Source organism: Nelumbo nucifera, chromosome 5 (assembly GCF_055504915.1).
Source record: "Nelumbo nucifera cultivar China Antique chromosome 5, China Antique-T2T, whole genome shotgun sequence".
Lineage (NCBI taxonomy): Eukaryota > Viridiplantae > Streptophyta > Magnoliopsida > Proteales > Nelumbonaceae > Nelumbo > Nelumbo nucifera.
In genome coordinates, this window is record NC_142653.1 from 54,199,439 (window position 1) to 54,214,550 (window position 15,112).

Genomic DNA, 15,112 nt, shown 5'->3' on the forward strand with positions numbered 1-15,112 from the left:
CTTTCAACACCGATAGAATAGAGGAGTCCCAAAGGAGGCATCACGGATGCTCCCGACAAATCACGGAAAGAACCCGTTTCACCCCAAATGAGGGTGAGGATGTGAAGGAGAAGGTGGTCGCCAATTCCTCTACCTCGACCGTCATATGAGTATCGCCACTGGTGATTGAGATCCTTATGGCACCCCACCCCAAGGACTTCAAGGCCCCTAGCCTCGAGTTCTATGATGGCACCAATAACCCAATCGACCATGTCGACAGCTTTCAAGCCCTAATGCAGCTTCACGAGGAAACAAATGCAAGCCTATGCATGGTTTTTCTAACCACTTTCTGAGGCATAGCTCGATTGTGGTACTCAGGGTTGGTCATACGATTGATCAAGACTTAGAACCAGCTCGCCAACCTGTTCACAACATTTTGTGATAAGTAAACGATGCCCAAAGTCGGCAACCTTCTTCTTGAACGTTGTCCAGTGAGATGACGGAACACTCAGGGACTACATAAAGAGGTTCAATTTGGATGCAAATTGCAAAATCCAAATCTGATTACATAAACACATCATCCAAATATGTGATAATTGGATTGAGTTGTGAAGTTTCAAGTATCATTGATAGACCTATCTGCTTCGTTAGATTCTTCCTTTTGTAATGTTTTATCTTTTTGGTTTATCATTTTTTGTTCATTTATCAAAAAAAATGTAAGATTTAAATAGAAGAGAATGATGTAAACAGTAGTAGTTCAATTTACAATTTAAACATCATAATTAAATAGGGATTAAATTCAAAAATGAGTATTTTAGTCAAAAGAAAGTTTCACAATCTTATTCATATTTTTAATAGTGTAAATATAGAATTAAAGATGTGTTCAATTTTTACTATATATATATATATATATATATATATATATATATATATATATATATATTTGTATTTCTATGTGTAAAAGTGATTTTAGTATGTCATACTTACTTTTTGTTTAATATGATAATTATATGATATTATACATCTTCCTAAATATTTTTTCATTTTTCAAAATCTATGTATTTTTTTCATTTATGTATTTTTATATTTTATTAATTTTTATTATTTTTTATGATATTAAATGTTAACACATTTGACCCAAAAGTTGAACTTTGATTTTTTCTAAACAGTAAAATAATTTCATTTTGGTCAATTCTAAATTATGTATTTCATTTTCATTATCAATAAAAATAATTCTTGTTTATTACACTTGTTGTTTTAATTTAATTAATAAAAATATCATAAATGTGTCTAATTTTTCTATATTTTTATAATTTTCTATATTTATTCCTATTTTAAATATTTTATTACCTAATTATCAATTTGATCCGGATGGTTGAATTTCTTAGACACCACTTGAACAAAGAATGGTTTTGTTTTTGAGTAAATTTTAAAATATATGGGTTTATGTTGTTAAAAATATTGACATAGATCTAATTAGTAAAAAATAACTTAAAGATAGGATTTAATAAGATAAAATGGGTGTTAATAATTTAAGTGTAAGACTTCATGAGAAGGAATTAAATGAGGTGGGAAATAATAATTGAAGTTACATTTTCAACCCTTACCATTAGATGGACTGAATACACAATTATGGGCATTTTAGTAGCCATTAAAGCTGTAATAAAATGACTTTTATACCATTTCTCAAACAAATAAATAGAGGGTAATTTTAGTTTAAAAAAAGTTTCACATTGCATTCCCACTTTTATTTATAGTATAGATTTTTCTTATTTTTGTATTCTTCTTTCTTTGCATTTATATTGCCAATGTCAATTCTAAGATAGATCATTGTGGTGGAAGTTTCTTGTTGAAGAAGAAGAAAATACGGTTTTCCTCCTAAGTTTCTCCATAAATTTCTCTCCAACTAGAAAGTCAAACTACATACTTTTTCCTTTTCTTAGGTTTTAACTTTTAGGCTATGTTTGGTTTGACAGAAAAAGGTAGGGAAAGGAAGGGAAAGACAGGAAAACCAATACAAGGTTTCTAAAGATTTCCCTACCTTTCCCTTCCTTTCCCTACATTTTCCTTCAAACCAAACATAAGGTTAAGGTGATTTGAATTTCAAAATATGAAAAAACAATTAATGGAGGGTTTAAGATCTTTATTGTTATTTGCTTTCTATACATGGCCGATGTGTTATAAAATGCATGAGTGGAAATGCAATATGGGGTGCAGGAATGCAAGTGTAGGAGATCTAGACTCCTCTAAATTAAAGTGCCTCAAGTTGGAGGGCAGATTTGCAAAACCCTTTTTCACAGCACATATAATGAGACAACTATCAAGTTCACAACAATTGCAGTACAAAAAGGGCAACTTGGCATTTTTTTAAGGATGGGGAAGCTACAATACAAGTGGTGGGAGCCTGGGATCCTCAATTAAGGTGGTGGTCTCTGTTATTAATTGGTCCAACTAATTTGAAGGGTTGTCTTCGTAAGTGATTGGCTGGTGGTTTGATTGGGGATGGTTCTAAGCATGATGCCTTGGTTTCTTAGGTTGAGATGGGATGGCATGTAGAGAGAAACCATTGATTAGATCCCTTAAAGGGGACAAGTTCTTCTTCAGTTTTTCCTTGGAAATGGAACTAATGTGCATATTAAAGAATGGGAGGAAATGCTCTAATGGTCAATGTTTGTGGCCCCTGAGATTCTATGTTGTACAAGTTATTGCTAGAGTAGGGCTACTGAGACAATAATAGGTGCACATCTTTGGACTTCCTCTTACTTGGTCTCAATAGTCTTTGCACATGTTTTGGGTAGCTTACTGGACAAAATCCTGAAGTGGGTGGATGTGGTGTTAGAGTTGAGATTTATTAAGTCAAGGTGGCAACTGAGGGAGAGACACCATGGTTGAAGACCATAACTAAAGTTCTCCCTTCATACATTATTTTCTGTTGTCGGAGAAAAAGAAGTTGGTGTAGGGGTGGGGATGGGCGGGGGACCTATCTTGGCTGATGGTTTTAATTGTGGTGTCTAGATTGGGAGGCAGGATAGTGAAGGATTGTTGGGATTCCTCACACTACCATAAGCTAGACGAGTGTTTAGGAGGCAGAGTTGGATCATGGTATGTTTTTAATTTATGTTGGGAAGGAAGGAGGTTTCATTTCAAACTTAAATTCAAATTTTACTTTTCACCTAGTGGCTAATGGGGGGAGGACAGTGGTTGATTGATTGGTGGTACCCACAAACATGGATCCAGGTCCAAAGTTGTGTACAAGTACATCTTTGGCTGATATGTATGATCACCTATTCGAGTTAGAGTTAGGTCCACATTTCAGGCTAACACGTTTATCTCATTAATAACAAATATTTGGGAATGGTTAAAAGATGTTGCACCCAACATATATTGTTGAGTATAGTCAAAAAGGATATCCAAGCCTACAAGTTTATGAATAAGGTGTAGCAATAATCTGCTAATACCTAGGAAAGTGGTCGTTTCATTGGAGCAGATAAGAAAGATGGTGTCAAGGGATTATCCCAGAGGAGAGGTTAGTAGCAGCATTTTTGGACTAGCATTAATCCAAATGGTTGGACTGTTTGGCCGGGAACCATCCACGTATACAATCAGTTCCATTTCACCCTTAATCTGTTCCTTGGCTAAAGTTATTGATTTAAACACTTAGTCAATGACCTGCTGACTCAAGCAGTCTAACCCTCAACCAGTTCTATCCAGACAATGACTTTTGGCCATTTTTTATTTTAATTATTTTTTAATTTTTTAAATTGGAATGAATTATCTATTCGAACCAGATGGTTGAATCACTAATCTAGAAACTGGTGGCCAAAGTGGTTCTAGTTCTGGGTCAGTTTTTAAAACATTGGTTATTAGTTTAAGGAGGTTGTGAATTTTGAATCTAATGGAACTAAGAGAGAGATCTATATAGTGCAGAGGCAACTCTAAGATGGAAGAAGCAGGAGATCTAGGTTAGGAAAATTTGGACCCTTGTTGCTTGGTCAACTAGATGGAGCATGGGTAGAATCAACGTATAAGAAAAAGGCTATGAATTTGGATCTCCAAATGAGAAAAGAACTGTTCTTTTACGTGGTGAAGAGCATACAAGGGAGGCATTTTGGTCACTAGAAGCCGAGTCTTTCAAGCAAAGCAAGATAAGGATTTGTTGTATGGTCTGACCAAGGAGTAAAGTGAGGTTGAGCCCATAAAAGGAGATGAAGACTTCTACTACTATGATGGGTTGCCTAGGAGTTGGAAATTAAGTAAGTCGGTGAAATTTTAGGTGGATATTCAGAAAGATGAGAAAATCTAAAAACACAAGAGATAAAGGAAAAGAGGGTCAAAGGATGAACCCGATCTAAGAAGTCTATTTGGGATCAAGGATGGCAATTTTCCTCGTAAAATCGGGGTCCTGCCCCGCCCTGCCCCGAACGGGGTGGGTTTTCCCCGACCCTAAACAGGGACAGGGCGGGGATGGGGAAAATATTTTTTCCCTAAACTGGGGATGGGCTTTGTATATAATTCCCCGAACCCACCCTGAACCTGAAGGTAAATTAGTAAAATATCTCTAGTTTTAATATTGATATGTAAAATATCTCTAAGTTTTCCTAAATTCTTAAAATCTTAGGATCCCATAATTCTATTTCTGAATTACCCCTAAAGTATTATAATTTTATTCCTAAAATACCCCCAAATTCATATATCCTATGTGTAAATTATCCATAAAATAGATAATTTTTAAGTAATTGCCTTGGAGTAGGGAAAATTTAGGGATTCCCCGTCCCCGACAGGGAGTGGATGCCCCTCCCCAACCCCGCCGCGCCACCGGGGCCGGGGCGGGGACGGGGCAGAGTATCTTGACTACGAGGCGGGGATGTGGAGGGGGTGCCCCACCCCGTTGCCATTCCTATTTGGGATACTTAACTAAGAGAATAATGACCTTAGCTATATAAACCCATAGGTAGCATTAGCATCAATGCAACCGGACTAGGATTTTGGGAGTTGAGTCCTTTACCTTTCGATTTAGACTAGCAAATGATGGTGCCATACTAAAACTATGTTTTGAATGTCCTTCCCTTTGAATTAGTTGTGTCTCTGACATTTGATCCTAACTACAACTGGCTAGTGAATTCACCAAATCTAGCTAGTTGGCACCAAGGATTAAAGTGTTAGTATCGGGTATCGTATCAAACAATACGGATATGCTTAGGAAATGTATGAATACGGACGAAAAATATAAAAATTCGTGGGTACGCTAAGGAAATTCATATAAATTCAATAATTATATTAATAATTTCAAGTTTAATGTCAAAATAACATATAAATACATAGGAATTGTATATTTTAATAGTATGTCTAAAGAAATATATTATTATTGATATAACGAGATGTATAGATATTATACAATTTTATTGATAATGCATCAATTTTTATTTTTATTAAAATCCAAGGCACAAAAAATATGCAACCATTATATTCGAATTATTATATCAATTTTTTTTATTTTACTATTTCAATTTTTAACATCAACTAAAAATTAATTTGAAAATGTTCAGTAAATAATACTTTCACTTTTGTAAACAAAAAATACGTTTATATAAAATGTAAATGAAATTTTGAAGATGCATATCATATGAAAATTCATAAATTTTAATTACTAAAACAATTATTCATTATTAATATATTTTTTTATTTTTATGAATTTTTTAAAATAAAAATTTAATTTTTATTTAAATGTAGATTAGTGGATTTGATATATTCAATTTGTATTATATTCTCAAATATTTTGTAAACAATATTTTATCTTTGTAATAACAAATACATTGTTATTTAAAGCAAATTGAAATATTAATTAATAATTCTAAGTATTAAAATAATTATTCTATTAATAATATTTTTATTTGTATAAATATATTAAAATTAAAAATCATGTATATTTTTGTGGATTTGATAAATTATTTATTTTATTGATTTATAAAATAATAATTTTGAATATTATTCTTCTTAATTTGTACTTGGAGTTATTGAAAATACTATTTGTTTAGATTAAATGTAATAATTGATTTCAATAAAAGATAATATTTTCATTTATTATCACGAAATAGAAAGCAGTTTAGTGTTTAAGATCCTGGTGTTCTTGGACGTTGCACGACTCGGGTTTCAAGGATACAATGGTGCATCAGACCGATACACACAATTAACACGATAAAGTATTAGTCGTGGCGTATCCCGTATCTTCCCCTACCGATACCGATACGATACGTCTCATATCAGGCATCGTATCAATATTTTAATCCTTGGTTGGCACCTTCTTAACACACATACATACTGTACAAGTGCAATGGGTCATTTGCTATTTTAAATGAAGAGAAGTCCTTACCAAATCAATATGAAAACATCACTTAGACAAATTCTTCAAGATAGTGATCCATATTCTATGGATTATTTTTTCACTTCCTTGATTACTTGAATGGAGATAATTTCTTCGTGGATGTCACACTATTTCCTTCATTCTTGTATTATTTGCATATATAGTCAACACTGAAATTAAAGAGAAAACCTAAATGTTCTAAACACTGTTGATTTACTACATCCACAAACCAACCTAGAAATGGAAATACACTAAAATATGGCATAGATTATTACTCTTATATTTATGAGCAAGTAGAACAATGACACTTCAAGTTTGTCTGAGAAGAGAAACTATGATTTCCTCCAGCATCAATAGGTTCACTCCGATTTTTACGATTTTTTGAAAGTAATGTTGCAAACCTGAAAAAGTACATAAAATATTAGAGAGCAAAAATTTAACATATACAACTGTGGATGTCTGAAGGGATTTTAAGTCTTCATACCTCCCAAGTGCTTCTTCATTAGTTTCCTTACTTTTTGTGACCAATTCACCAGTTGCTACATCCACCACTGAAACTTTTTCTTTTAGTAGATCTTCACCAATACACGCAAGTCCCTTTAAGTTTTTATCAGTCGCAATGTCAATAGAAGATAAATCTCCTACTAACCTCTCACGTTTGGGCTGGTTTATTTTCATTCAGGAGCATTGTTCGTGGTTTATGATAAGAAAAACAAAAGCAAGTGAATTAACTAAAAGAACTAGAACTTAGCTAGAGGTAACACAATTTGGGCAAGTTAGGATAATTGTGCAAAGATGATTTACCTGGATTCTAAGATAGTTATATTCAATATCAAGGGCTTCGAGAATGGTAGAAAGTTGAAAATCAATCATGTCTGCACTGGCTTGGGTAAACACATCTATTAATGGGATTGATTTACTCCTGAATAGCCAACAAAAACCTCCCCATTCAAATGGATTGTTTGCACTATACCCTTCATTCTTTGCTGAGCCTGTCCCCAAAGAGATAATTAAGAGTCTACCATTGTGCCTAGGTTTCGTATCCTGACTTTCCAGATGAGAACTCGAATCTCCTGGTGTTTTCTCTGTAGAACCCGAGATTCTTGGATTTTTTTCATCAGTACCTGAAATTTCTTGTTTTGTCCCAACTTTAGGACATAGAACATGTGGATGTTTGCTAAAAACTTTACCCAAGGCAACCATAACCTGCAACAATTTTCAAACATTGTTAGCTATTAATTGTAGATACCTTAATTAGATACCAGTTGAAGATATCTGAAAAGTAGGGATTCATACAGGGTTATTAGCAGCTACTCCACCATCAACGAGGTGAAATTCAGTCTTCATTTTCTTTTACTCTTTGGAATCCTTAGAGTGAGAAGAAATGAGACAAACCCAAGAAAAGAATGAATCAATGAGCTTGAATATATTCCATTTCTTTTTGGGTGTGTTGGTTTCAGAACCATTGTGAATGAAATGATGGGGAGGCAAAAAAACTGGTGCAGCGGAGTTTGCAATGCAAATATCCTTGAGTTTAACATCCAAGTGTGGGTTTTCCACTGACTTCCCATCATTCTTGCACTGCATGAACAAAGAAGATATGAACTAGAACTTCCATAAATTATATAATAAAAAGAGATGAGCTACCCATTACTGCATCAAAAACAAGACGTGACTTAAAAGATCTCAAAGCATTTAATCCTCACTAGTGCTTATTAGTGCGTAATACCTTATAGTCGATATGGGTCATTTTGGCCCATCACACCCGCAAATTTTCTATTGCTCAACAACCCCCTCCAAAGTTCATATTTGTGAATGGAGGTGGATTGGAGCCGAGCCGAACCTTGAGCTCGGCTCAGCAAGGCAGTACGAGGTTCGAGATAGAATCTTGAGCTCGATCTTGCCTTAAGTCAAAAGTTCATAAGCTCGAGCTTAGCTCGGTTCGGCTCAAGTTCAACTTGAGAAAAATGTTTTATAAAAATAAATAAATAATATATATATATTTTATTTAATATTTAAAAATTAAAAATTATAATAATGAGTTATTATATAAAAATAAAAATATTATATATAATATATTTATTATATATATTATTTTCTATAATTTTATTATTATTATTATTATTATTATATGTATGTAATTATTCGAGCTCAGCTCGAAGCTTGGTTGAAACCGAGCCGAGTTTTTCATGAGCCAAGCTCGAATAGCTCATAAAGATATCGGCTCGTGATCACCCCTATTTGTGAATATGAATTTCCTGAATGCAAAAAGCATGTGTAAATGTAAATTGGGCTCGAGCTTAGCTCGAAGCTTGGTTGAAACCGAGCCGAGCTTTTCATGAGCCAAGCTCGAATAGCTCATAAAGAGCTCGGCTCGTGACCACTCCCTATTTGTGAATATGAATTTCCTAAATGCAAAAAGTGTGTATGAAAATGTTGAGAGCATGGCATACACTCTTTTTACGGATTAAGTCTTTACACAAGTTTCTTATATAAAATATTGCCCTCAACATAAATATCTGATGAGATTCTGCCATACAGTATTTCTCATCATTCTTTTCTTTAAATTGTCACTATAACCTTTTGCTACACTCTTTTTACTGAATATATTTTTGTATTTATATGCACATTTTCAAGAAAAAAAAAATCTTTTATAAATAAACGATAAAAATTTTTATTAAAACTAAAAAAAGGAAAGGATAGGATACAAGAAAAAGAACAGGCCAAAAACATCAGGGCGGGAATGAGAAATTCCCACTCGAAGCCTCTCTTAAGAACCAACCTCAAGACACTATACTTCTTCCAAGCCAAAACAAGAAAACACAAAACCCAACAAAGACCTTAAACTCTCATCAACCAACTAACCTAGGAAAAGAAACAAATAAACTGAAGCTAAACCGACCTCCCCTCTTCCACCCCTACTTCTTCCATAGATTGACTTTGCTCTTCTCATTGTTAGAGAATAAAACCTATTCAAGGTTCTCACTTAAGAGCTTAAGCTTTTAGGTCAAATGGTTCTTTGAGATGGTATCAGAGTAATTTTGACTCAAATGGTCTGGTGTTCGATTCTCATCACCCTCATTATAATTAATTAAGTTTCAGCACAAGGTATGGGTAGGCCTGTGCTGTCCACACTTCAAGCCCAATGGACCCTCGTGTGAGGGGGCGTGTTAGAGAATAAAACCTCTTCCTTACTACAAATCTTCTCTCTCTTTCTCTTCATCTCTTCCTGTGCCTCTCTTTTGAAGCTTCTCTGACCCGACTCTCCTCCCCCAGAAAAACAACTTAGCCATCTGGACATCTCATTCTATGAGCTCCTCCACTGGACTTGAACTCATCAATCCTCCTAAACACTTTGTGAAACCAACAGAAATTGCAGCTCCGCCCTCACCTATGTATCAGACTGAGCTCCACTTGAAACTGACCTCGCCACAACTCTCACCTGCCGCAACCTAGCCAACCTCCTCCATTCCTTCCTTTTCTCTAGGCAGTTTGACGATGAAATCACTAGAAGAGGTGTTTCCTGACTTGAAAAATCCCCACCCGAGCCCAAGATTGCATTCATTGGAGAAACCTCACCACCACACTCCGGCTCCACTGTCGGTAATTTGAATCTTCTTCGAGAGAGGTGGATCCCTCGACTGCCACCCTCACCGACCGACTTAGAAAACTCTCCGGCAGCATGCACCCAGACCACCAAGCTAAGGAATTGGTCCTTGACCAGATTAAATTATCTGATGAGTTGACCTTGATGAAACCTCCGAGCACATCCCCAATCTCATGAAATGTCTCTCAACACCACGCGTGAAAGGGGACCCCCAAGCACCTTATTATTAATCAAGAAAAACCAATCAGCACTGTTTACTTTAATTTCATGTTTTAATTATGTGATTGTTTGTAGATCAATACTAGAGCCATATACGAGATAGTCTAACCCTACATACATCCAAATACACTTTGGTGATCAGCATTTGTGTCAAACAAAGTAACTCCAAAATGAAGCAATAGCTTAATTATTTTAACTTAAGCACAAATTTCATAGATGTCTTAAAGTTTCAATAAACATGGGAAAAAGAGAGAACCTGACGATCAAAGCTAGTGAAGATTATTGGTTGGAGGATTTTCATATCAAAAGTTGGAATAACCACATTTGTGCATGTCTGCCTCAATTTAATATCACCAAGGTTCTTGTCAACAATTTGACGGAGGTATTTGCCATTATACATAGGGCCAAATATTGCTTTGATATACTTTCCCAAGGGAAAAAGCCTGTATGTTGCATAAAATGATAGAAAAAGAAATTAATAAATAATAGCATTAACAATCAACAGAGAAAGCAATTAATGATAATAAGAAGAATGATAGTGAGGATCAAAAGTCTCCTGAATAGGTCAAGGGGGAATGTTTCCCTACATAATGACGAGTCCGGCTTTGATCAGGGCAAAACCCGTTCCAACAGTTTTTGTAGTCTTACATTGAGAATATATCTTGGCACTTATGTGATTTATTTCATAGAAGATATTTTTAATACAAAATTGCAAGGGGCTGTTGGAACGCGAACACCATTTGCCCTGACAGAGGTGGAACTCCTACATGACATGCTTCACTTTGGATTGAAGACCATGCATGTAATGGAATATTTGGTAGACACTGAATGGAAGATCACGACAAGGGCAGTATAATTGATGGGATGTACAAATCCATGAAAATTGTTAAAGGTAGAAATAGAGGGAAAAACAAATATATTTAATTATTGGACGCTTGTTGCAGATAAAAAAAAAAAAAGAAAAACATGTTTTGGGATTTGTCTAGAGATCACATCAGCACCCCGCAGGTGCCTCACATGCACGTGTCAGCGTGCATTGCAGCATTGGGAATATTTCCCGTGCTTGTCAGTGGGAGATGTTCCCAATACATAATTGAGATGTGCTATGGAGCATCAATGTGAACTCACTTGGAGATTACATCAGCACCCAACAAGTGTTTTACATGCACAACAAAAAGAATGCAAGATTTAATGCAAGATTTAAAGAAAATAATAGATTGTGGAACGATGGGAAAACATAGATAGGTTGAGTTCAATATCATTTAGGGATAAAGAGAAAAAGCAAAACAGTAACAATGGTAGCTTTAAGGAGTTCACATCTACGCTCCACAAGGGGGCGCCCATTAGCACATCCCCACCATGTATTGGGAACTGATCGGGAGATGTTCCCAATACACGGTGGAGATGTGCCGTGGGACGCCCCCTTGTGGGGTGCGAACTCAGCTTCAAGTTCAATGGCTTGTAGGGGTGTAAATGGTATTCGAAAATCTGATTTTGAATTCAATATTCGATATAATCGAATCGAATTCGGATAATTCAAATATCTAATTGGTTGAATTCAGATATCTTATTCATACTGAATAGTTAATCGGATTCGAATCCGAATATGACCTGATTCGATTCAACAAATATCTGAATTTAACTAATTATTTAATTTTATATATAATATATAAAATCTTTTATATAATTTATATATATAACAATTAAGTTATATAAGTAATTTATATATTTATATATTTTATATCAATAAAATATTTATTTTATATATTTATTAATTATCTAAAATAATTAACTAATTGAATTCAAATCAAATTGAATATTCGAATATTTAATCAAATTCGAATTTGGATATTAATTTCAATATCCATTGGATATTGAATCAAATTTGGGTATTAGATTTTCTAATCGGATTCGAATTCAGATATTGCCTGATCTGATTCAAATTCGATCCGTTTACACCCCTAGTGGCTTGATCTTTAATTTTTTTATTAACTTCTTTTCTCTATCAAAATATATACTCTTTTTGGTTTTCTAGTCATTGCATCTTGCACCAACAAATTTTTGGTATCAAGGCTAAATCCAACCATCCATGTTGATCAAAAACCAATTATGGAAACACATTCCAATAGCTCCTCTTTTGATATTTTTCAAAAGCTCCCAATCCTTATTCTTGAGAGAACAATGATTCTTGGAGTATGCAACCAAGGTTTTTAAAACTGACTCGGACAATGAACCGGCCAGGGGTCTAGTTCTCGAGTTGAATGGTTCGACTGTTTTGTCCGTTCTAATAAAAAAATTAAAAAATTAAAAACAATAAAAAATGGTCAAAACCGTTGAATGGTTCAAACGGTTCAACTGCCCAGGTCAGCGGTTTGTTGACCAAATCAATGTTTTTTGGCAAAATATTCAGTTTTGAGGAAAAACAGAACTAATCACTTGACTGGATCCCAGTTTTCCGGTCCGACCGTCTAGTCCAATCTGATTTTAAAAACCATATATACAACTAAAATCTTTTTACATCTCTAAATTTGTCAATAGGGATGGATATGAACTAAGCTTTTTACAAGCTATTTGAGCTCAAATTGTGGAAAGCTCAATTTTACTTTTCCTAAATTGAGCTTGAATGATTGGACTAGTCTTTTATATGATCTAAAAAGTACATGCAACCTCAGTTGAGCAAGAATACATTTCAACCACTGATGGAGCATGTGAAGTGATTTGTCTTAAAAAAAAAAAACATATATATTAAAGATCTTCAAAAAAAAACATATTAAAAAAAAGCATAAGAGGGAAGACCAACTAATCTTCACAAGGCGTCTTGTCATTTTAGAGTATGAAAATTACGAATTAAGAGAGGATGTTGAAGAATTAAATGTTAGATAAGTTGTAATTTTGTTGGACCTCAATCTATGGATTATATTTTTTTTATTTTTTAGGGGCTTCTCAGAGGAAAGTTCTAAATTTGTAAAAGGGAGAGATCTCTTACCTCTATTGTTGATTCGGACGGTCGAATGAATTATCCAAACCATCACCCAACCGCGATTCCATGTCAGGTTTGATTAAAACCCGTGGTTCGCTCAAAACCTATTGACTGGTCAAAAACCATCCAAACTGGGTGGCTGAACTATATTGACCCATTTGACCTAGTCACTAGGTCATGAATTGCACACTCAATGCATATACAAATTTTGTGAGGTCATAACTTTATGCTCAGATATCTGATTGGGCTGATTATTTTATTTTGGGTAATTTTTCGAGATCTATGCATTCCAATGCATCCAATGCGACTTGCCTCTTTTTTTCCCAAAAAACCTTTCTTGCCTCAAATTATAATTCTTAGTGATTTTTACAAATAAAGAATTAAAAAATATAAAATAATGCATATATTACATGTAGATATAATTATACAATAATTATAGATAAAATATGTGTTTATAGCTATTGAACCAGCTGTGACCCACGACCTGGAGGCAAAAACGGTTCAGCCTCCAAATTAGTTTTTAAAACATTATTTTGAATGCTGAAAAAAATGTTACAAAAAAAATAAAAGGAAAAAAAAAAAAACTGATCTTCTGCCTTTTACTTGTGCTTTTCCAATTTTACTTAAGTTTTGTCTCTAAAAAGATATTATTTCCTGGTTTCCTAGCCCATTGCATTTCCGTTGCACTAGCAAATAATAATAACAATACAACAATAATAATACCTGAATTGTGGGAAGATTTTAGGGCAATGGTTTAGGTAAAAGTCTTTTATTTCCTTGGCAGCAAATTTAGGGCAATCGAGTTGATCTTCCCGTACGGTTAACATTGCAGTAATCAGACCACCTGTGCTTGTTCCAGCAACCACGTCAAAATAGTCTGCTATTCTTGCCTCCTTTCCATCCATTTCCTATATCAAGTTTGGTTTTCAATATTAAAATTGAAAAAAAAAGAAGATTAAAGAAAAAATATATATAAGGTCAAGTCACGAAACTACAAAAAGACCAACACAAGGTCTCTCATAATCTCATGTATACCTGTAGTTTCTCTTCCAGGAACTGGAGAATAACAGCAGGGATGATTCCTCTTACACCACCTCCATCTATGCTAAGAACTGTGATTAGATCTCCAGCTTTTGGAGGCTGTAGAGGCGCACCAGGCTTTGCAGCCATGACAAACTTAGTAGTTCTAATAAGAGTTAGGATGCTGTAAGAGACTGAGAAGAGGACTTTAGTAAAAGTACGTGGAAGCTTATGCTGAAGGTTAAACGACAAAAAGAGCCAAAACTTCTAATGGGATTTCCTCTTTGAGAAATCTGCCAGTAGGTCTTGTCTTAAATCCCTGAAATTGGGCATTGATTAGTAGTTTTTTCCACGTGGCAAGAATTCATTTTCCAGCTTTCCCTCCATGTGTCACACAAAAATGGTATAATAGGTGAGGCTCACGTTACCCAAATGACGAATGAAAGATGATTAATTGGAATTAAATGGTGATGAAAGAATTCGTAGTTGAAGTGGCGCTCTCCAACTTTATTGATATAATTTGCTGGTGATTCGATTTTTCTTTCCTAAAGTCTTGACTCTTGAGAGAACTGAGGTGCAATAATTCAGGAGTGATAATTCAATCAGTGAGTGTTCTTTTTCACTGATGCACCCTATGTGGTAAACACGGATTGGCTCTAAATTTCAAACCAATCGATAAAAGAATTTATAAACCTTCTTCCTTTATTTCAGACAACGAGTGGTAAACACGTAGGATTTCCACAGAAGTGAGAATGCATTCATTGGAGTTTATATGATGCACATGAAACGCTGGAGATAATAAAAGAGATCAGTATGTTCCGCACTAACATTAAGCCAGTAAATCATTTTTGGCACTTTAGCTCTTTTTATAAAGTGAGTACAATGACACAACAGATCACAGTTCCAATCATTGACATTAGTTAATTATTTATTTCCTTGTAATTCT

The 15,112-nt window shown here is 34.5% G+C and overlaps 1 protein-coding gene across 1 annotated transcript; it reads right to left on the reverse strand.

Annotated features, from left to right (window-relative positions):
- Positions 1-6,371: 6,371 nt before the first annotated feature.
- On the reverse strand, positions 6,372-14,452 carry LOC104596892 (patatin-like protein 2). The gene is made up of 6 exons (XM_088888375.1): positions 14,182-14,452; positions 13,870-14,054; positions 10,423-10,609; positions 7,145-7,546; positions 6,825-7,003; positions 6,372-6,741 (listed from the first exon to the last, which is right to left on the reverse strand). The coding sequence occupies exons 1-6, from the start codon at positions 14,314-14,316 to the stop codon at positions 6,624-6,626; spliced, it is 1,206 nt and encodes a 401-aa protein (XP_088744501.1). The 5' UTR covers positions 14,317-14,452; the 3' UTR covers positions 6,372-6,623.
- Positions 14,453-15,112: the final 660 nt, after the last annotated feature.

What these genes read in the sequence shown, in the direction of transcription:
- LOC104596892 (XM_088888375.1), bottom strand. Translation starts at nt 14,316, where the DNA reads ATGGCTGCAAAGCCTGGTGCGCCTCTACAGCCTCCAAAAGCTGGAGAT. An exon ending in TCACTAGCTTTGATCGTCAG is followed by an intron (nt 7,547 to 10,422) that starts GTTCTCTCTTTT and finishes AAATTGTTGCAG; the next exon opens with GTTATGGTTGCCTTGGGTAA. An exon ending in AATGAAGAAGCACTTGGGAG is followed by an intron (nt 6,742 to 6,824) that starts GTATGAAGACTT and finishes GTACTTTTTCAG; the next exon opens with GTTTGCAACATTACTTTCAA.